This window comes from Xenopus laevis, chromosome 3L (assembly GCF_017654675.1).
Source record: "Xenopus laevis strain J_2021 chromosome 3L, Xenopus_laevis_v10.1, whole genome shotgun sequence".
NCBI classification, from domain to species: domain Eukaryota; kingdom Metazoa; phylum Chordata; class Amphibia; order Anura; family Pipidae; genus Xenopus; species Xenopus laevis.
The window spans coordinates 155,584,800-155,608,477 of record NC_054375.1 but is presented as its reverse complement, the minus strand read 5'-3'; the positions used below and the strand labels follow the sequence as shown (position 1 = coordinate 155,608,477).

Genomic DNA, 23,678 nt, shown 5'->3' with positions numbered 1-23,678 from the left:
ATTACTGCCTCAGGGTCTGTTTGTTCCCCGGCCAAGATCTGACCCTGCAGCTGTTACACTCTCAGTAATTATAGTCCGGGCAACAGCTGGGCTCTCTCCACTGCTTCCCAACATTCACATACCGGCTTCTCCCAGCAATAAATTTGCAGCTAAAGGATCTGCCCAACTCCAACAGGACTTCAACTGGGGGTGCCGGGGGTCAGGCTGTTCCCATAACCGGCCTTACTAAATAATGACTAAGTCCGTATCAGCCTCCAAAGTTACTCGCAGGTACTACATGCAAAAAGTATATAACGTATGTTACCTTCACATACAACCAAACACGAGGCCCAATGTTTTATACAGGTCATGGAACTCCAAGGTGACTTCTTATATCCTCATATTTTGCAACTGGGGGTACTTTATTTATTATAATACACAAGTTATAGTGAATCATGTGACACAAATGACATCACTACTCACCATTTATTGATGACATCAGCAAAACACAAAAGCCATGAATATGTTGTAAATTATATCCTTATAAACGATGAGTAGTGATGTCATCAGTTATAAACGGTGAGTAGTGATGTCATTTTTGTCACATGACTCACTTAAACTTGTGTATTATAATAAATAAAGTACCCCTTGTTGTAAAATATGAGGATATTAGAAGTAACCTCGGAGTTCCATGACCTGTATAAAAACACTCGGCCTTCAGCCTCTATAAGGTCATGGAACTCCTTGTTGACTAATAATATCCTTTTATTTTACTATAGGGGGTACTTTATTCACTATATAATACACAAGAGCCATGAATATCCTGTAAATGATATCCTTATAAATGATGATTAGTGATCTCATTGAAATGTGTATTATATTATATATCTGAGGATATTAGGAGTTAGCTTAGAGTTTCCAGCCCAGTATAACTCAGCCTGCAGCCTTGTGCCTTTATATGGTCACAGAACAACCCCTCAGTGACTTCTAATATCCTTATCATTTACAGTAGGGGGTACATTATCCCTTATAATACATGAGTGATACTCAGAGTTCCCTGTATAACTCAGCCTGCAGCCTTGTGCCTTTATATGGTCACAGAACAACCCCTCAGTGACTTCTAATATCCTTATAATTTACAGTAGGGGGTACATTATCCCTTATAATACATGAGTGATACTCAGAGTTCCCTGTATAACTCAGCCTGCAGCCTTGTGTCTTTATATGGTCACAGAACAACCCCTCAGTGACTTCTAATATCCTTATCATTTACAGCAGGGGGTACATTATCCCTTATAATACATGAGTGATACTCAGAGTTCCCTGTATAACTCAGCCTGCAGTCTTGTGCCTTTGTATGGTCACAGAACAACCCCATAGTGACTTTGAATATCCTTATCATTTACAGTAGGGGGTACATTATCCCTTATAATACACGAGTGATACTCAGAGTTCCCTGTATAACTCAGCCTGCAGCCTTGTGCCTTTATATGGTCACAGAACAACCCCTCAGTGACTTCTAATATCCTTATCATTTACAGTAGGGGGTACATTATCCCTTATAATACATGAGTGATACTCAGAGTTCCCTGTATAACTCAGCCTGTAGCCTTGTGCCTTTATATGGTCACAGAACAACCCCTCAGTGACATCTAATATCCTTATCATTTACAGTAGGGGGTACATTATCCCTTATAATACATGAGTGATACTCAGAGTTCCCTGTATAACTCAGCCTGTAGCCTTGTGCCTTTATATGGTCACAGAACAACCCCTCAGTGACTTCTAATATCCTTATCATTTACAGTAGGGGGTACATTATCCCTTATAATACATGAGTGATACTCAGAGTTCCCTGTATAACTCAGCCTGCAGCCTTGTGCCTTTATATGGTCACAGAACAACCCCTCAGTGACTTCTAATATCCTTATCATTTACAGTAGGGGGTACATTATCCCTTATAATACATGAGTGATACTCAGAGTTCCCTGTATAACTCAGCCTGCAGCCTTGTGCCTTTATATGGTCACAGAACAACCCCTCAGTGACTTCTAATATCCTTATCATTTACAGTAGGGGGTACATTATCTCTTATAATACATGAGTGATACTCAGAGTTCCCTGTATAACTCAGCCTGCAGCCGTTTTAGCTGTCCTTGAGGCTTATGGACCAGTCTGAGATGCTGCAATAACATGTTTTCAAATTGTAGGAACGCATGGCATTGTGGGTAAGGGCAGGAGGGCAGTGTGTTTATATAATTAAGAGGGTTGTGGAGTTGTTTTTTACGCCTGCCTACAAGCTGGATGTTTAGTCTCATTGGGTACAACTCCTACACAGATTAAAGAAATGATCTTTTTCCGTCTTCCATAAACTTTTTTTCCCCCAAAACAAAAAACAAATGGCATTAATTGTGCTGGTGTGTAGGACAGAATACGAATTGTGTGTCCAATAATAAATAATCTGAGCAGGGTAATTAAAGTCCAAGACAAACCTTAGCTGCACCATTGCTGAACACTTCCAGTTATACAACAGCACATGATCTTGAAGGGGTTGTTCACCTTTAAATTAACTGTTAGTATGATGCAGAGACAATTTGCCTTTGGTTTTCATTTTGTATTATTTGGTTTTTTTTTTACTTATTTAGCTTTTTATTCAGCAGCTCTCCAGTTTGCGATTTCAGCCACCTGTGGTTGCTAGGATCCAAAATACCCTAGCAACCATGCATTGATTTAAAATATGAATAGGAGAGGGTCTGAACATTAAGATGAGTAATAAAATGTAACAGTAACAATACATCTGTAGCCTTACAGAGAATTTGTTCTTTAGATGGGGTCAGCGACCCCACTACTTTAATGCTGTATCCTTGACTGAGGAATCATGGGTTACGGAAACAGTCATTGTAAGTCACCCCTGTTTCCGGATTAGGGCGAATAGTCACCCTATTGTTAGATGACCAGAAGAATTGGCATCTGTAGCTTTAAAAAAAGTTTTAGCACCTTTGTCTGTCAAGTGCGAAACGCGTTGGCTGCTCTTCCTAATTTTTCACAGCTAGAAGGAGGATTTGACAATGAAGATTAGCGGGTTCATCCGATGTAACAATTCACTGTGTAGGTGCTACTCACAGGTACAGTGAGAGCGTGTAAACTCTGCCGAGTGCGAAACGCGTTGCTTCTCCTTTATCTCTTCATTACAGTTGGGGACTTGCCAGATAGAGATCATTTGGCTCAGACTGACTCGAGTGAAACTCGCTACTGAAACTTCCAAAGGGATCATCCCAACGGAAACCTGTCATTCAATAATATTTATACTGTTTAGTTTATTCTGCAGGTTGATCTCTTAGTATAATGTACCCCCTACTGTAAATGCTAAGGATATTAGAAGTCACTGAGGGGTTGTTCTGTGACCATATAAAGGCACAAGGCTGCAGGCTGAGTTATACAGGGAACTCTGAGTATTACTCATGTATTATAAGGGATAATGTACCCCCTACTGTAAATGATAAGGATATTAGAAGTCACTGAGGGGTTGTTCTGTGACCATATAAAGGCACAAGGCTGCAGGCTGAGTTATACAGGGAACTCTGAGTATCACTCATGTATTATAAGGGATAATGTACCCCCTACTGTAAATGATAAGGATATTAGAAGTCACTGAGGGGTTGTTCTGTGACCATATAAAGGCACAAGGCTGCAGGCTGAGTTATACAGGGAACTCTGAGTATCACTTATGTATTATAAGGGATAATGTACCCCCTACTGTAAATTATATAGTGAATAAAGTACCCCCTCTTGTAAATTATAAGGATATTATAAGTTACCGAGGAGTTTCATGACCATATAAGAACACAAGGCCGAATGTGACTTTTAATATCCTCATATTTTGCAACAGGGGGTACTTTATTTATTATAATACACAAGTTTCAGTGAGTCATGTGACAAATGACATCACTACTACAGTTTATAACTGATGACATCAGTACTAAGGATATAATTTACAAGATATTCATGGCTTTTGTGTATTATAAGCATTTCAATTCCCACAATATTACAATTAAAGGAAAGTGCTGTGTGATGCACGCGCTCTATATATAAATACATGATGAGGAGCAGGAACTCTACATTGACTCTGTATTGTGTAAGGGAAACAATATGGCGGCTCCAGTAGCCAAATGTGCAAGTCAGACTGGTTCGGCCATAAATCGGGAGATGCCACAGGTCTGTTGAGATGATGGGGGAAGGTAAATGAAAGGAGGGTACAATTATGGATGTATAGACTGGGCATTAGCAGATGTTTGTACAATTACCGCTCCCCCCATTCTATTTGGAAAGTCCTTTGTCCTGTCTGCTGACTGGACTGTCCATCCTGAGAAGGAACCACAATAGAGGGGGGTGTGGTTGGATTTGGGGGAGGGAAGAGGCCAGTGTGGTTTCTTTTTGCTTCACTTGTCTCTGGAGTCACAAATGAGTGTCAGCAGTTGCCCAGCGCAGGCAGGAGGCAGCCATTGAATTCTACTGGAGTCAGCACCCCATCCTTGTTTGGTGTGTGCTGGGACTGGTCCATGTGGGGCTGGTATTGGGGGTGCAGAGACTTCTTCCTGCAATGCATTCTGGGTGGTCATAGCTTTCCGAAAATGAAAATATGGAGCACAAGTTACTTTATCCAAGGTCTGCAGCCGTCCTGTTGTGCACATGGGGGGCTATTGGGGTATTAAGCCTCTATATAACGGACTGAGATTGCCCCCCATTAAATGCCACTCACCAATTTTGACATTAAAGGGGTTGTTCACCTTTAAATTAACTGTTAGTATTATGTGGAGAGGGATATTCTGAGACAATTTGCAATTGGTTTTCATTTTTTTTTTTTTTAATTATTTGTGGCTTTTGAGTTATTTAAATCTTTACTCAGCAATAAGGTTGCTACGGTCCAAATTCCCCTAGCAACCATGCATTGATATGAATAAGAGACAGGAATATGAATAGGAGAGGCCTGAATAAAAAGATGAGTAATAAAAAGTAGCAATAACAATAAATGTGTTGCCTTACAGAGCATTTGCTTTTTAGATGGGGTCAGTGACCCCCATTTAAAAACTGGAAAGAGTCAGAAGAAAAAAGGCAAATAATTCAAAAACTATGAAAAAAAAAAATGAAGACAAACTGAAAAGTTGCTTAGAATTGGCCATTCTGTAACATAATAAAAGTTACCTTAAAGGTGAACCATCCATTTAACTCTATGGGAGATGCAGCCTGGGCAGTGTCCTAATGGGGGAGGAGGAATTCAAGCTGCGGTATTACTACAACTCCCAGCATGGCACAATTAGGGTCCGCATATTGAAAAAGCCTGGCCGTAACACAATAATGTAATGGGTTGATTTTACTCTAAAAGACCCCCCCCCTGCTCTTTTGAGCCTTAAAGTGACCCTGGTGACCCCATAGCCCCTTAGTGGCCGCTAATGTAATCCCAGTGAGCCGGCCCACCTGAAAAGGCCATAGAAATAGTCTGAGCCTCTGGCATGTGGCGTGAAGGCCCTGTCACCCTTTTGTTCCCAAATAATAGGCCGCTAACTTAAAGGGGAATAAAGCAATAAAAAAGAGCTCCAACAATAAGATCCAAGTCTCGCTGACAATCTGTTTTTGGATAATGGAACTGAGAACTTTCCTTCAAAATACAAGTGATACAAGTGAAGGATGGCCATACCCGGCTACTTTATAAAAGGGCACTACTATCAATAAAGGTGAAGTTTTTTGTGACATGTAAATGGGTAGGAGCTGCCGTATTGTTTCCCATACATAGTAATGCACCTTTCAGGGGCAGATTTATCAAGGGTCGAATTGAAAACTACATTTTTTTATTGTCAAAACTGTCATTCGAATTTGATTCGAGTCTTTTAAAAAATTCAAATTCGATTTTGGAGATTTATCATACACTGGCCCTTTAAGAATTGAATTTGACTATTCGCCACCTAAAACTTGTCGTATTGCTGTTTAAGTCAACGGGAGGGGTCCAGCGATCATTTTGGAGTTGTTTGTAGCCTTCCTGACATTCAATCGAGTTCTTTAAATTTGAATTCAATTCAAGTTTTCGGGTCGATTCCATTCACCTGAGGTTTAAAAATTCGATTTTATTAAAGGGGTTGTTCACCTTTGAGATAACTGTATCTATGTGGTGTAGAGATGGATATTCTGAGACACTTTGCAATTGGTTTTCATTGTTTATTATTTGTGTTTTTTTAGTTATTTAGCTTTTTATTCAGCAGCTCTCCGGTTTGCATTTTAAACAATCTGGTAACTAGGGTCCAGATTCCCCTAGCAACCATGCATTGATTGGAATAAGATAGTGGAATATAAATAGGAGAGGCCTGAATAGAAAGAGGAGTAATAAAAAAGTACCAATACATCTGTAGCCTTACAGAGCATTTGTTTTTAAAAAGGGGTCAGCGACGCCTATCTGAAATCTGCAAAGAGTCAGAAGAAAAAGGCAAATAACTATAAAAAAAATAATGAAGACCAATTGAAAAGTTGCTTAGAACTGGTCATTCTATAACATACTAAAAGTTACTTTAAAGGTGAACCACCCCTTAAATAAATTGGATCGGTTGAATTTCAGGGTCATGGGAGTTTATGGGAGTTTTAAAAAACTCACGAGTTTGAAATTCGACCGTTGATAAATGCACCTTCCAGTATTGCAACATTCAGAGGCAGATTTATCAAGGGTCGAGGTGATATTTTGACTGCAAAATATTAGAATTTCAAGCTATTTTTTGGTGTACTTCGATTCGAATTTTAAAAAAAGTCGAATATCGAAATGTATCATGTACTGTCTCTTTAAAAATTCAACTTCGACCATTTGCCATCTAAAACCTGTCGAATTGCTGTTTTAGTCTATGGGGGACCTCCTAGAACCTATTTGGAGTCATTTGGTGGACTTTGGATCTCTGAAATCTAAGTTTTTTGGGGGAAAAACTTTGAATCGAATTCGATCGAAGGTGTCATTCCTTCGATTCGTACGATTCGAATTTGGCCGAATACGGACCTATTTGATCAGAAACTGACCTATTCGACCCAAAAAAACCTTTTACTTAATTTCGGTTGGTCTTTTTGAATTCGAATTTCGGCGTTTTTTCAATTGAAATTCGACCCTTGATAAATCTGCCTCTCAGTCTCTGGGAGATATACTATATCATACCTCCGAACATTTTGGAAATAAAAAGAGGGACAAAACAGTTGGAGCGCATAGCGCAGTGATTTTTTTGACCACACCCTTTTTTGTGGCCACACCCCCTAATTACATGTTAATTTTACAACATTTGGCAGGTTATGAAAGTTTAAACATATTTCTGTGTTTTTTCAGTTATTACAGTTTTGCTAACGAAGGTGAATTGCCCTTTAAGCTGTGAGTCTAACGTCTCCCAAGGGACCTGTTATCTTATATTATTACAATTACTTATTTGCTTATCTCGAAATTGTTACAAAAGTATCTTATCTGCAGCTGTGGCTGTTCTGGGGTTTCTGCCAAAAGCTAATTACGTTAGAAACTTTCTGGCTGTTCAGTGTAGAGAAAAACTGGACTTTCCAGTACAAATTAGGGACTGCGGGTTGAGCTGTCAAAAGAGGGACTGTCCCTCTAAAAACGGGACAGTTGGGAGGTATGCTATATATAACATATATACTGTAGCTGGTTGTGGCAAAATGGCCAGAGCAGCATCACCTCCGGTGGTCATAAAGAGTTTGTGCAGATTTTCTATAGCCAAGGGGCATGTTTACTAACATTGGCGATAAATATCTGGAGAGATTTCTGGAGATGTTGCCCATAGCAACCAATCAGATATTTGGTTTTGTTTTCTAACTTGGCTGTGGCTGTTTAAATCTAATTGCTGATTGGTTGCCATGGGCAACATCTCCAGAAATCTCTCCAGATATTTATCTCCAATGTTAGTAAACATGCCCCCAAGTCTGGAAACATGGCAGCTCCTGTATAAATAACTGTCAGCTGTAACTGCCATGACATTGGATTGACAAGACTTGGGGACATGACAGCAGCACTTTAAACCCTTCCTGTTCCCCCCGTAGGTTTGAGGACACTGAGGGGTACGTGCTCTATCCCCAGATTGGAGACCGGCTGGACCTGTTGTGCCCCCGTTCTGAGCCCCAGGGCCCCTTCTCCTCGTCCCCATATGAATACTACAAGTTGTACCTGGTGGGCACCAAGGAAGAGATGTCCTCCTGCTCCATCCTGAGAACTCCCAACCTCCTCCTGACCTGTGACCGACCCTCGCAGGACTTGCGCTTCACCATCAAGTTTCAGGAATTCAGCCCCAATCTGTGGGGACACGAGTTCCAGTCTCAGCGGGATTATTACATTATTGGTAAGTCCGGCTGGTGTAGCTGGAACGCTGGGAATACTACTGGGCATGCTCAGTTACGCCACTTTGCTGCATAAAGACTCAGGCCTTACTGAATTGGTGGATGGCTTAAAGGAGAACTAAACCCTAAAAATGAATGTAGCTAAAAATGTCCTATTTTATATAGTGAACTTATTGCACGAGGCTAAAGTTTGAGCTTGTCAATAGCAGCAATGATCCAGGACTTCAAACTTGTCACAGGGGGTCACCATCTTGGAAAGTGTCTGTGACACTCACATGCTCAGTGGGCTCTGATTGGCTGTTGAGAAGCTAAGCTTAGGGCTCGTCACTAATTATCCAGCAGAAAATGAGCTTCCCTGGCTGTAATATAAGCTGATGCTACAGGTTTGCTGATTATTCAATTCTGATGCTAATTGCACTGGTTTCTGTGCTGCCATGTAGTAATTATGTGTATTAATTACTAATCAGCCTTATATTGTGACATTTCTATTCTATGTGTACTGTATATTGTGAGTGGCTCCCTAAGCTCAGTAAGTGACAGCAGCACAGAGCATGTGCAGTGAATCAGCAGAAAAGAAGATGGGGAGCTACTGGGGCATCTTTGGAGACACAGATCTTTACTGCTAAAGGGCTGTGGTTGCCTTAGATTGATATAGAAGGCCAAAATAGAATGTACATCATTTCTAGCGACTTCTTTACTTTAACTTTCATTGTCCTTTAAAGTTTCCCCTTTCTACATCCTATTTCTTTCTCTTCCGATAACAGCCATCCATGTTACTTTGTCTTTTGTCCCCACACACCAGCCGTCCTTCTTTCCAAGGAATGTCCCTCATGTTCTTACCCCTCTTGTTCTGCCTCACGCTCCCTTACATTCAGTCCCCATTGTGTTCTGTTCCCCTTGAAGTCCCTGGTTATTCTACTCTAACTCCTCCTTTTCCAACTCCCTGTTAGGGTTGCCGCCCAGCCGGTATTTTACAGGCCTAGCCGATAAAACATCGGCCAAGGCCGGGGCCGGTATTACAAATTTACCGGCAATGTAGCTGCCGGTAAATCTGTAATACCCCTATCAAATTGGCCTGCCCCCAATTTGCTGAAAACTCACCTTTTTTTCCAGAGTCTGTCCAATCGCGTGTCATGGCTCCGCCCCCTTTAACGTCACAACATGCCCCCTTTCTTCACTTCCCCACCACGGCCAGTGGAAATCTTTTTGAAAGGTGGCAACCCTACTCCCTGTTTGTTCTTACTCCTCATTCTCTCTTGGACTCAAGCCTTAAAGGACCAGTTACATCAAAATTTTTGAAAAAATTATTAAGAAATAACTGAAAATCCTGCCCTCCTCTTCAGAAAAGGTGACATGGCGACCGTTCATCGTGTGGCGCTCGATTTCTCCTGCCTGGCTATTTCTTATAAGGAAGGAAGGGAGGAGAAATCGAGCACCGCACAATGGATCGCCCGATCGCTTTCTGAAGAGGAGCGCCAGCGGAGTTTCGTTAAGTTATTTCTTAATAAAGACTTTGCAGTTTGAAAGTTTAATTTGTCTTAGTGGTTTTTTTTCAATGTATTGTAGCGAATTTTTAAGAAAAATTTTTTTGATGTTACTGGTCCTTTAAAGGGTCATGATTTTCATGATGTAGTTTTTATTTCAAAATGACACTGTTTACACTACGAATAATTCACTCTACCAATATTAGTTGTAATATTTGTTTAGTTTATCAGAGCACATGACTGGGAGCAGCTGGGAAACTGACAATATGTCTAGCCCCATGTCAGATTTCAAAATTAAATATAACAAAATCTGTTTGCTCTTTTGAGAAACGGATTTCAGTGCAGAATTCTGCTGGAGCAGCACTATTAACTGATGTGTTTTTCCCTTTAAGTTGTAACATGTTGAGTTGTTAGCCCGTGTGTAGTTCCTTTAGCTCCCGGCCGACCCTTTCCTTTAGTTTCCCATCGTTCCCTCTCCTCCAGTCTCCCTTCATTGTCCATTCATTGTCTCTCCTTCCTCTCACCCTTCCCTCAGGGGACATTCTTGTTCCTCGGCGGCCGCTGAGCAGAAGTAACGAGCGGTGACATTTAGGTCAGGATGAGACGGGAGGGAGTGGGATTTAGGGAGACACATAGGAGAAGCCCATCCGCACCAGAGGAATTTAGCTGCTGTTAGACAGTAAACTGATCAGAGGAATCCATGGTGAATATGAGCTAAAGAGGATCCCCCCTCTCTCATTTACACTCGGTACCATATTCCCTTCCATGATCTCAGTTCTTCCACCTTCCTCCCTCCAATGTGTCTCCCTGTCCCTCTCTCCGGTTTCACTGCCTGTCACTCAACTCTGACTGTCTCTCAGTCTTTCCTGCACTCACTTCTGCAATGCTCACTGCTCTCCCTCCAGCTCTTATTGGCCTTTTATCTGCCTTTCTCCTCAAACAAGTCTTCCATCTCTGCTTTCTTCACCATTGCTTTGTACTGTACCTCTCCCCACTCTTAGTATCATACATCCATCACTTACTACATATTGTACTGCTCATCTTCCTCATTAGTCCTTACATACTATACCTCTCCCCACTCTTAGTATCATACATCCATCACTTACTACATATTGTACTGCTCATCTTCCTCATTAGTCCTTACATACTATACCTCTCCTCACCCTTAGTATCATATATCCATCACTTACTACATATTGTACTGCTCATCTTCCTCATTAGTCCTTACATACTATACCTCTCCTCACCCTTAGTATCATATATCCATCACTTACTACATATTGTACTGCTCATCTTCCTCATTAGTCCTTACACACTATACCTCTCCTCACCCTTAGTATCATATATCCATCACTTACTACATATTGTACTGCTCATCTTCCTCATTAGTCCTTACACACTATACCTCTCCTCACCCTTAGTACCATACATCCATCCCTTACTACACCCTTACTACACATTGTACCAATCTGCCCCCAGTAGTGCATATCTTCCTCATTAGTCCTTAAACACTGTACCTCTTCTCACACTTAGTATCTTACATCCATCCCTTACTACACATTGTACCAATCTGCTCCCAGTACTGCTCATCTTCCTCATTATTCCTTACACACTGTCCCTCTCCTCACCCTTAGTACTTACATCATCTCCATCCCTCCCTACATGTTGTATCTTTCTAACCTCCCTCAGTCCTGTACATCCTCACCCTCTGTACTGTGCATACGGATGTCTCGGCCCATAGTAGAGGAAAATTAATAGAAGCAGAAGTTGGAGCAGGGGAGGAGCTCAGGAGCTGGCAGTTAGAGGGAGCAGTAATTAGCAAGGCATGTGGGGTCAAGTGAATTCTTCCTGACAATTAGAGAAGCACATAACAGAAACGAGGTCCAACATGCAGAGCAGAATGGGGCATGTGTAGTAGTGAGGGCAGCATTGTGCTTCTTTGATGGGACACAAAAGAAAGCAGGTGGGAATTACAAAAGACATGCTCAGACCTTACTTTTACTATAGATGGACCTTCAACATCGACCATCACAACTGCAATGTCACAATATTGTTACATTGCCATCCAAAATCATGTTTGCACCCATCTCTCGAGTCATGTAAATCTGCTGCTATATCATCTATCTTTTATGCTTTTGATGTGGTACCACTTACTCACATCTTACCTCTAAAGTACTACCATTGCTTAATCACATTCACTGCCCCCTGAGTCTCTACATTCCTCCTCCCCAAACCCTTAACCTCTTTACTGGGCTTAACCATTGGTCCTTATCAGCCCCACCATACCCACTAATGTGTGTTCCTTTGGGCTTAACCATTGGCCCTTATCAGCCCCAACATTCCCACTAATGTGTGTTCCTTTAGTTCCTTCACACTGCACCGCTTCCCCCATGGGTTCAAAACAAGCATGGTTTCCTACAAAGAAGCAGTTGAGAAGATAGCAGTGAGGGGGCTACAAGCTGGTAATTAGCAGGGCTTGCTGGGGTCAAGTGGAGTCTTCCTAAGAATGAGCTACAGACAAGCTTGTATGAAAGGAGAAGGTTCCTACAGGCAGAGGAGAATGGGACATGTGTGGGAGTAAGGACAGAAGCACAATACTTGCTTAAAGGAGAAGGCGTTGGGACATGGGAGAAAACATTAAGGGGAGAGAAGGTGGGAAATGTCTCCTGTCTCTACATTGGAGGAGCCCAACCTAACCGAAGATCTACCACCATAACTGCCAATAAAAACCAAGCATAATTACATTACACCAGAGACAATGTAACGGCTGTTGTGTAATGAAATGAGAGTTATCATGGAGCTGTTCAGGGCAAGTAGTTGGTCTGAGGCTCAGGATCTGAAAGGCTGACAGCACAAGTGGAGATTAGTCGCCGGGATAAATCGTCTCTACTGTCGGCAACTTCAGAGAACCAAAGCCAGACTTGTATTTTTGCACCAAAGATTGACATTATTGACAGTGGGAAAGCAATTTCAGGCAATTAGTTGCTCACATTAGAGCAGATTTATCTCAGGTAACCAATTCGATCTCAGTCTGACAGTTGGGCACCGCTGCTTTAGCTTCATTAATTTCCCAGGTCTCCACTTAATACTGTATGTTCCCTTCTCCATACTATACATCACACTGTACATACTGTATCTCTCTCTTACCCTACATACGCTTTCCTACTTCCTACATACTGTCCCTCTCTTCCCTCCCTCTGTACTGAATTTACTACTCATCAGCCTCTACATACTGTACCTCTTTTCCCTCCCTCTGTACTGAATTTACTACTCATCAGCCTCTACATACTGTACCTCTTTTCCCTCCCTCTGTACTGAATTTACTACTCATCAGCCTCTACATACTGTCCCTCTTTTCCCTCCCTCTGTACTGAATTTACTACTCATCAGCCTCTACATACTGTCCCTCTTTTCCCTCCCTCTGTACTGAATTTACTACTCATCAGCCTCTACATACTGTACCTCTTCCCTCCCTCTGTACTGAATTTACTACTCATCAGCCTCTACATACTGTCCCTCTTTTCCCTCCCTCTGTACTGAATTTACTACTCATCAGCATCTACATACTGTACCTCTTTTCCCTCCCTCTGTACTGAATTTACTACTCATCAGCATCTACATACTGTCCCTCTCTTCCCTCCCTCTGTACTGAATTTCCTACTCATCAGCCTCTACATACTGTACCTCTTCCCTCCCTCTGTGCTGAATTTACTACTCATCAGCCTCTACATACTGTACCTCTTCCCTCCCTCTGTACTGAATTTACTACTCATCAGCCTCTACATACTGTACCTCTTCCCTCCCTCTGTACTGAATTTACTACTCATCAGCCTCTACATACCGTACCTCTTCTCTCCCTCTGTGCTGAATTTACTACTCATCAGCCTCTACATACTGTCCCTCTCTTCCCTCTCTCTCTGTACTGAATTTACTACTCATCAGCCTCTACATACTGTACCTCTTCCCTCCCTCTGTACTGAATTTCCTACTCATCAGCCTCTACATACTGTACCTCTTCCCTCCCTCTGTACTGAATTTACTACTCATCAGCCTCTACATACTGTACCTTTTCTCTCCCTCTGTGCTGAATTTACTACTCATCAGCATCTACATACTGTCCCTCTCTTCCCTCCCTCTGTACTGAATTTACTACTCATCAGCCTCTACATACTGTACCTCTTCCCTCCCTCTGTACTGAATTTCCTACTCATCAGCCTCTACATACTGTACCTCTTCCCTCCCTCTGTACTGAATTTACTACTCATCAGCCTCTACATACTGTACCTCTTCTCTCCCTCTGTGCTGAATTTACTACTCATCAGCCTCTACATACTGCACCTCTTCCCTCCCTCTGTACTGAATTTCCTACTCATCAGCCTCTACATACTGTACCTCTTCTCTCCCTCTGTGCTGAATTTACTACTCATCAGCCTCTGCATACTGTACCTCTTCCCTCCCTCTGTACTGAATTTACTACTCATCAGCCTCTACATACTGTACCTCTTCTCTCCCTCTGTGCTGAATTTACTACTCATCAGCCTCTACATACTGTACCTCTTCCCTCCCTCTGTACTGAATTTACTACTCATCAGCCTCTACATACTGTACCTCTTCTCTCCCTCTGTGCTGAATTTACTACTCATCAGCCTCTACATACTGTACCTCTTCCCTCCCGCTGTACTGAATTTACTACTCATCAGCCTCTACATACTGTACCTCTTCCCTCCCGCTGTACTGAATTTACTACTCATCAGCCTCTACATACTGTACCTCTCTTCCCTCCCTCTGTACTGAATTTACTACTCATCAGCCTCTACATACTGTACCACACTGTAGTTCCTACCCATCAGCCTCTACATACTGTGTTACTTTACCTCCCATTAGTATTGCTTATTCTCCCTTGGAATATCCTCCATTAGTATAACATAAACATATTGGTAAGCACTAAGAAGAGACCTATGGTCCAATCGGTCAGATACTAAATAGGATTGGCCTGTGTATGGTTGGCATCAATCATGGCAATCTGTGAGCTCATAAGAAAAGTAAAGGGGAGACAGGAAGGTAAATAAAGAGACACGTGGGGACAAGTCGTAAGAGTGATGTGAGAACAAGTATAAAAGGGTAAGTCCAACAGGCAGAGGAGAATGGGAATGTGTGGGAGGTAAGACAGCAGCACAACACTTGATTAAATAGGAAGGCGTTGGGACAAGGAAGTATCAAGGGGAGATAAGGTGGGAAAACCTGATGGAAAGAAAGAATTAAATGATAGAATTAAATACACACATATAACCCTGTGTCTCTATCAGAGTCTGCTGTGGTGTGAACGTAGGAACTGATGCACAGCAGCTTTCTCTCTGTAGCACAACAACAGGGAGCCAGGATGCTGCTACATTTACTGTCATTTAACCACAACTAATTTGGCTCATCCCTTGTACCTGCCTGCCCAATACCCCTCCCTCTCTCTCTACTGTACTAACAACTTTCCTCCCTCTCTCTCTCTACTGTACCATCATCTCTCCTTCCTTCTCCTCTCTCTCTCTCTAGTGTACTAGCATCTCTCCTCTCTCTCTACTGTACTAACAACTTTCCTCCCTCTCTCTCTCTACTGTACCATCATCTCTCCTTCCTTCTCCTCTCTCTCTCTCTCTCTCTCTCTCTCTCTCTCTCTCTCTCTTTCTCTCTATTCTACTAACATCTCTCTCTCTCTCTACTGTACTAACAAGTCTCTCTCTACTGTACTAACAACTCTCCTCCCTCTCTACTGTACCATCATCTCTCCTTCCTTCCTCTCTCTCTCGCTCTCTCTCTCTATTCTACTAACATCTCTCCTCTCTCTCTACTGTCCTAACAACTTTCCTCCCTCTCTCTCTCTACTGTACCATCATCTCTCCTTCCTTCTGCGCTCTCTCTCTCGCTCTCTCTCTCTCTCTCTATTCTACTAACATCTCTCCTCTCTCTCTCTCTCTCTCTCTCTCTCTCTCTCTCTCTCTCTCTCTACTGTACTAACAACTTTCCTCCCTCTCTCTCTACTGTACCATCATCTCCTTCCTTCCTCTCTCTCTATTGTAGTAGCATCTCTCTCTCTCTCGCTCTCTCTCTACTATACTAACAACTCTCCTCCCTCTCTCTCTCTACCATCATCTCTTCTTCCTTCCGCTCTCTCTCTCTCTCTCTATTCTACTAACATCTATCCTCTCTCTCTACTGTACTAACAACACTCCTCTGTCTCTCTCTCTCTCTACTGTACCATCATCTCTCCTCCCTCTCTCTCTATTGTACTAATATCTCTCCTGTGTCTCTCTACTGTACTAACAACTCTCCTCTCTCTCTCTCTCTCTCTCTCTCTCTCTCTCTCTCTCTCTACTGTACCATCATCTCTCCCTCTGTATTGTACTAATATCTATCTCTCTTGCACTGTATTGTACTAACACCTCTCGTTCCTCTCTTACTGTACTGAATTAACATTTGTCTTCCTCTTCTACAGTATTTTTACCATCTCCCCCTGTACTACTGTGTGTACTGTACTAAGCGCTCTCTCTCGTGCTGCACTGTATTGTACTAACATGTCTCTCTCTGTATAGTGCAGTCACTTCTCTTTGTATATCTTTCCCCCCTCTCTTCTCATCACACGTCCTTTGCCATTTCTGGCACATAATCTGCACTTGTCTCCCTTTCAGTTTGTTCTGTGTTTTGTGCTCTCTCTTCCCCTTTAGTCATATCACTACTCACCTCGTGATCTCTCCCCCCGCCGTTGCTCCTACTGTGCGCTCTCTCTATTCTTTCCCTATATATACATTTTCTCTTGATTGCCAATTTCGTTTTCTCGCCATATTCTCCCCCATCCCTTTCTCCACGTCCCCCATAGGCATGTTATTATACACCTCTGTGCCCGGCTCGCTCTGCTCTTATCCAGCTCTCTGATTGGCTGGACTCTCTCTCTGCCAAGACCAAGGACAGTGGGAAAGATGATTTATTGGAACAGGAGCCAACATGACTGTCACACAATATCATAGTGGCTTTGGGTGCTGTCGCCCCTTTAGCACAGGCCCTTTGCTCTATACTGGGAGATATAGAGTGACAGCGAGTCTGCTGCCTTGTGTTCTACACTATATGTCTATAATGATCTCCTGTACTGCACATATGTGCAACCCTATACTCAATATATTTACTTTATCAATAAATACACTAATTACATTTTCTAACTGCGCTTCTGTTCACATTTGTAAGAAAAATGCAATTAAATACATGAAAGTGGCTCTGAGGGAAATCAGATCCATCAGTCAGATGTGACACATAAGCTAATTTAGATCTGGTACAACCTTGCGTCTGTCTCCAGCAGTGCCTCTCAGACTAGCAGCCAGCCTCACATGTTTCATATTCTGTACCCCTAGCACTATATAGCCCCTACATGGGACGTGGAGGGGAGTTTCCCGGGGTAGGGAAGAATTGGTAGGACTAGATCGGTACCTAATATATATAAAGAGACAAGAGGAGAGTGTTGGAAGGGTTACTGCCTGCTCTGATCTCATTGGAGGTGGGGAGCAGGTTACAATTTTAAAGATAACAGATGTAAAGCTGAATTTTTTATTGGTGGGTCAAAGATCTAAAACTCTCTTCTCATTTCAGCCACCTCGGATGGGACGATGGATGGGATAGAGACCCTTCAGGGAGGAGTGTGTGAGACCAAAGGCATGAAGGTCACCTTAAAGGTTGGGCAGAGTAAGTGTGTCAGGGTCATGCTGGGCAATTGTGAAAGAGCTTGCAATCTATCAGACAGGAGACGTTCAGGATTATGGAAAACAGTGGAGGGCAGTAGAGAAAAGTAGCACTGCCTAGTATAGGGGAAGAGACCCTCTCTGTATATTGTATTAATATGTATGGGTGGGAGCTGCCATATTGCAACCAAGTCAGGTCTCATGAATTGATATCACTGTGTGTGTGTGAGACAGACATCTCCATGGTCACCTATTCCATTCCTATCTCCCACACAGGTCCTAATGGGGCGACTCCTCCTCGCAGACCCTCATCTGCAGGAAAGGATTCTGGGATTTCACCATCCGTGCCAAACCCTGACATTCCAAATGTTGGAGGTACGTCCCATTACTCACGGAATGAGCTGACATTCCCTCCCTAGGGACAATGGTATGGGGGTGAAGTGCTGCACGTGGATTGTGTGTGGGGGTGTGGGAATATTGAGGGGCCGATCTGCTGGAATGGGGAGTGACGATGGACAATAGACTAGATAAGGCAAACAGTATGGCAGCACCTACTTATATGTATAAATACAAATAAACAGAGAAGGGATATTCTGGGCACTCAGGATTGGAATCATGGGGTAAAATGTATGGATGGGAAATAAGCATTTCAGGCTATGGCACAGGGAACATTTCCAGCCATCGCCACCTGTTGACTTCAGTGGGAACTGCATGTGCCACAGAGAGTTTAAGGGGATTTTCTATTGGCTAATATGAATGAATGTAGGGGAGGGAGAGTCTGAGGAGAGTGAGGGATATAGGAATATAGGGGTAACACTGAATGAATTTAGGGGAGGCAGAGTCTGGGGGGATATAGGAATAGGTAGGGGTAACACTGAATGAATTTAGGGGAAGGAGAGTCTGGGGGGATATAGGAATAGGTAGGGGTAACACTGTATGAATTTAGGGGAAGGAGAGTCTGGGGGATATAGGAATATGTAGGGGATAACACTGAATGAATTTAGGGGAGGCAGAGTCTGGGGAGAGTGAGGGATATAGGAATAGGTAGGGGTAACACTGTATATATTTAGGGGAAGGAGAGTCTGGGGGGATATAGGAATATGTAGGGGTAACACTGTATGAATGTAGGGTACAGCAGGATTTAGGGGCCAGGGTGGGGGAGATAGGAACAGATAAGGTATAACTGTAGATAAATGTGGGGCAGACAGGGTTTGGAGTGGGGTACGGGTTAGGGGTACATAAATGTGGGATAAGGAGACGGTTGTGGCGTAGGATTAGTTAAGGAATAACATGAATGGGGGTATGAAATGGATTAGGGTAAAAATTGGGATACAGAAGTAGAGTAGTAGTAGAAGTATAGGAATTGCAGATAGATAGAAGCAGAAGGCAGATGTAGGGCAGTAGAGAGAATAAGAGTCTGCGGGGAGCAGCAGGGTGTCACTTTGAAGGATCTCCTTTAATAAAGCAGCAAATTGGCCGAGTGAGAGAGGAGAGGGAACAGGAGGATGAGAAGAAGTGAGACGTAGGCTGGCACCCTGGGTACTGGGCACTGCCACCCTCCCACCGCCTCTCAGTGATTTAATGTGCACAGTCAGCCTTAGACTTAATGAAAGCTGTATATTTAACCCTGACAGTCATATATCCTCAGTGATGTGCCCATTCTCTCTGGACCCTCTCTGATGGTGAGGGGGGAACAAAAAAAGGTGGAACCAGGGTCAGCATTGGGTAAACAGCTTCTTGTCCCAAATAGTGCAGTGGGTATAAAACCTACCATCATACCTATAAAAACATAGCTATTCCCCCCTCCCTGCCTTCCCCCTATTCCAAACCGAGTGCTGTGGCACCTACTGATGGAACCCTGGAGCTGGTGCCACTGTCATTGGGTGCAGTTTACTTGAGCCTAAACAATAATTGACACTTGTGTGTTATACTGTGGGTTTCTCACGGCTGTATTTGCCAAACAAGCACCCATAGATGGGTGGCAACTTCAGGAGAAGACCCTTGTGTGACAGGAGAAGTTCCCCCCAGCCTGCCAATGAACACTTTTGGCTAAATCCAGAGGGGGCATCCCCTCTCTTTACGATCGGTGCTTAAAGTAGAGGGCTAAATACTTCTTCATGACATTTGCACTTGATTCTGAAGCCATCATTAAATAATACATGTTCCCCCTGGGCAGACTGAGATGTGGCTGAGATGCTGTCTCTGAAACCTCCTATCCCCTGAAATTTGTAGTACCTGCGAACGAGCCAATTTAGTCAAACCTTAGAGACAGCTGCTGAACATAAAATACTTAGAATATCCTCACTACATTTCCGAACCGAGAGACACAACGTTCCTTGCCTTGCCAAACACGGACCTTGCACTGTGCTGTGCTATCACCCATATATCAGGCTGTTTCACAAGATTCAGAGAAAATTATGTGTATGGGTGGATAGAGATGCCAGACTCTTGCTGAAGGCTTGAGGGCCAGCAACTCTGTGTGGCATCCTTTAGAGGCTTAGGAGAACTCTCGTATTTCACTGTAGCCCCATTACTACGAATAGATTTGTCCCTATTCACAATGACTCACTCATGGGCATCAGGTTTCCTTTCTCCAGAGTACACTTGGCCATTGCATGTCAACATGGACATCAGGGTCCCTTCTCCAGAGTACACTTGGCCATTGCATGTCAACATGGACATCAGGGTCCCTTCTCCAGAGTACACTTGGCCATTGCATGTCAACATGGACATCAGGGTCCCTTCTCCAGAGTACACTTGGCCATTGCATGTCAACATGGACATCAGGGTCCCTTCTCCAGAGTACACTTGGCCATTGCATGTCAACATGGACATCAGGGTCCCTTCTCCAGAGTACACTTGGCCATTGCATGTCAACATGGACATCAGGTTCCCTTCTCCAGAGTACACTTGGCCATTGCATGTCAACATGGACATCAGGGTCCCTTCTCCAGAGTAAACCTGGCCATTGCATGTCAACATGGGCACCAGGTTCCCTACTCCAGAGTACACTTGGCCATTGGCTGTCACATTGGGCCACAGGTTCTCCAAACTCCAAACAATTCTTCTCCAGAGCTTGCTCATCATGAGAGCACATCTCTATTCCAGACTCCACTAAGCTGCTGGCTACCATGGGCTGCATTTTCCATTCTCATTCATTCACAAAAAATATCCCATCAAATAAAAAAACACTCACTGCATATTTGGGCTTCATATTGACCCCCTCAGAGGGTTCTTTGGGTACTAAAGGGTTCATTAAATTACTGCATTTTCCATTGTGATAATATTCACCTTAAAAGCTTACAACTTTCTTTATTTTCAGCAGAAACATCTGGCAATGCAACCAAGACCGGGGAAAATGGTCCTCTGCCCATCTCCCATGTTCCTCTAGTAGCTGGTGCTGCGGGTGGGGCTGCACTTCTGCTGCTGGTCTTTGGAGTAGTGGGATGGGTCTGTCATAGGCGACGTCAGGCCAAACACAGCGACACCCGGCACCCACCTCTCTCTCTAGGATCCATCACCTCCCCAAAAAGAGGAGGTAACAACAACGGCCATGAGCCCAGTGACATCATCATGCCCCTTCGACCGTCCGAAGCGGGTGCCTTTTGCCCTCACTATGAGAAAGTCAGTGGGGACTATGGACACCCTGTTTATATCGTTCAGGACATGGCCAGCCAGAGCCCTGCCAACATCTACTACAAAGTATGAAACAACTGCCAGCATTTTTTGTCCTTGTAGCTTTTTGTTTTTGGGCGGGGCTGTAGGATGTTTGTGGGGTGGGTTGCAGGATGTCTTGGAATGAAGGTGGGAATGTGTTCATTGCAATGTTGGTATTTGGAGGGTAAGTCTTGCAGCTTGCCTCTTGCACCTCTTCTCCAAAGGTTTGGTCCATGATCGTATTGTGAGGCAGTCAAAAACTAATATTAAGAGGTTCTGCATTACATATGTAAGCCTAAAAAATATTTCCTTTGCACCAGCAGCCATGTTGCTTGCCATGCCACCAGTCATTTTGCTTGAGGCACCCATATGACTGCACTTAAGGCAAACATGGAGGAGAAGGACTCAGCTTTGGCTTCATCTGGGGCAAAGGAACAAAGGAACATGCCAAGGGGGAAGGTAGAACCTTTTTGTGCCAGTTTTCCATTTTTCACCGTGTTCAAGAAGATGGTCGGCTTGTTGCTCGTCTGTGAGGTTCTCCCACTGATGGTACAATTCTGACGTTGAGAAAAGACTCAATCAATGTGGACAAAAAAAAAAGTCTGCCCTTGGTGTCCTCTTTGTTTTTCTTCTTTTTTTTTTTTTCCGTAATCCAACCCAACGCCTTAAATTGTTACCTGTGCCATATCTGCCCTTATTTTCCTCCTGAATTTTGCGCAGAAGTTCAGAACAAAACCCTGAACATAAATCAAAGTGTCCTCATACAATTCCATTATCCATGTGTAGACCCGTTGTGCCTTTTAGATACAGGCAAGAAAGAGCCCTTACATGTAACCCCTTTTTCCGCTGTCAGGTTTAAACTTCTTTGTCTCGACAACCCCCCAAATTAATTTATTTCTCCATGCCGGGAGCACAACAAGAGATGGAGCACCTGAATGAGGCTGGACATCCCTGTTCCACAGCCTTTGTTTATATTAAGAGTTAAACCCTCTGCATTTTCAATGTTCTTGGGTAAAGAAATATCAGACACAGTGAGAAATTCTGTCCAACTGTGCGTGCGTACTGGGACTCGCTGAAATATGGCACCTCGGCCGGGGGCAAGGGAGAGGAAACAAGTGGGGGGGTGAAGGAAAATGGAGCGTAATTAAGCTAGGCCCTGTATCCATAGCAACCGATTGGGCCTACTTGGTCCTTAGCGTCTCTCCCTCCTTCTCCTCCTCTCCGCGTCTGCCTCTCTTCTCGCTATGGCATTAAAAGTGTCGGTCGCCAGGGAGACCGGGAGCGAAAATGAGAGATAAAAAAGGGGGAGATGTCGTTTTTTGTTTTTTTTTACGGCTCAGCGTTACAAGATATTTGAAGATGTCAGCCGCCCGAGTAAATACACTTGATAAAAGATGGGCCGCGCAAGGCGGGGGGTCCATTTTTAAACTTGACGACGGTCCCCCATGTCTTACAATTCCAAGTGAAATCAGAGTCTGTGAAAATTAAAAAAAAGACCCCTGCTCCCACGGTAGACTGACAACTAAAAGAAAAGTATTAAAAAAGAATAGTCGATTAAATCTCTTTTTTTTTTTTTTTGGCTGAGTTTTTCAGCATAATGAAACTTTTACGGGAGCAAAAAGTACAATGGCCGGCGATGACCTTGACATGAGCGAGCCAGTCTTTTCCCTGCTATAATGATCCTGCTTTTCTGTCCGTCTCTAAGGAAACATTTATATGTCAAGTATCACATTCTTCCAAGGCTGCTCTGGGGATTCCAAAATTCAAATCCGAGATTTGATTAAAGGGATACTGTCATGGAAAAAAAAATGTTTTCAAAATGAATCAGTTAATAGTGCTGCTCCAGCAGAATTCTGCACTGAAATCCATTTCTCAAAAGAGCAAACAGATTTTTTTATATTCAATTTTGAAATCTGACATGGGGCTAGACATTTTGTCAATTTCCCAGCTGCCCCTGGTCATGTGTCTTGTGCCTGCACTTTAGGAGATAAATGCTTTCTGGCAGGCTGCTGTTTCTCCTACTCAATGTAACTGAATGTGTCTCAGTGGGACCTGGATTTTACTATTGAGTGTTGTTCTTAGATCTACCAGGCAGATGTTATCTTGTGTTAGGGAGCTGTTATCTGGTTACCTTCCCATTGTTCTTTTGTTTGACTGCTGGGGGGGGGAAAGGGAGGGGGGTGATATCACTCCAACTTGTAGTACAGCAGTAAAGAGTGATTGAAGTTTATCAGAGTACAAGTCACATGACATGGGGCAGCTGGGAAATTGACAAAATGTCTAGCCCCATGTCAGATTTCAAAATTGAATATAAAAAAAATCTGTTTGCTCTTTTGAGAAATGGATTTCAGTGCAGAATTCTGCTGGAGCAGCACTATTAACTGATTCATTTTGAAAAAAAAAATGTTTTCCCATGACAGCATCCCTTTAATAATCGCCAGTTTCGTTGTTCTTAATATTTTTTGAAAAAACACGCAGAATA

At 43.1% G+C, this 23,678-nt stretch overlaps 1 protein-coding gene across 4 annotated transcripts in view; it reads left to right on the top strand.

The window, feature by feature from the left end:
* efnb3.L (ephrin-B3 L homeolog) overlaps window positions 1–23,077 on the top strand; it is a 44,049-nt gene extending 20,972 nt beyond the window's left edge. Inside the window, exons 2-5 of one of the 4 annotated variants that reach the window (XM_018250606.2) lie at window positions 8,047–8,342; window positions 17,451–17,543; window positions 17,816–17,914; window positions 20,862–23,077. In XM_018250606.2, coding sequence (XP_018106095.1) covers window positions 8,047–8,342; window positions 17,451–17,543; window positions 17,816–17,914; window positions 20,862–21,247 — 874 coding nt within the window. In that variant the 3' untranslated portion in view covers window positions 21,248–23,077. 4 annotated transcript variants of the gene reach the window in all.
* Window positions 23,078–23,678: the final 601 nt, after the last annotated feature.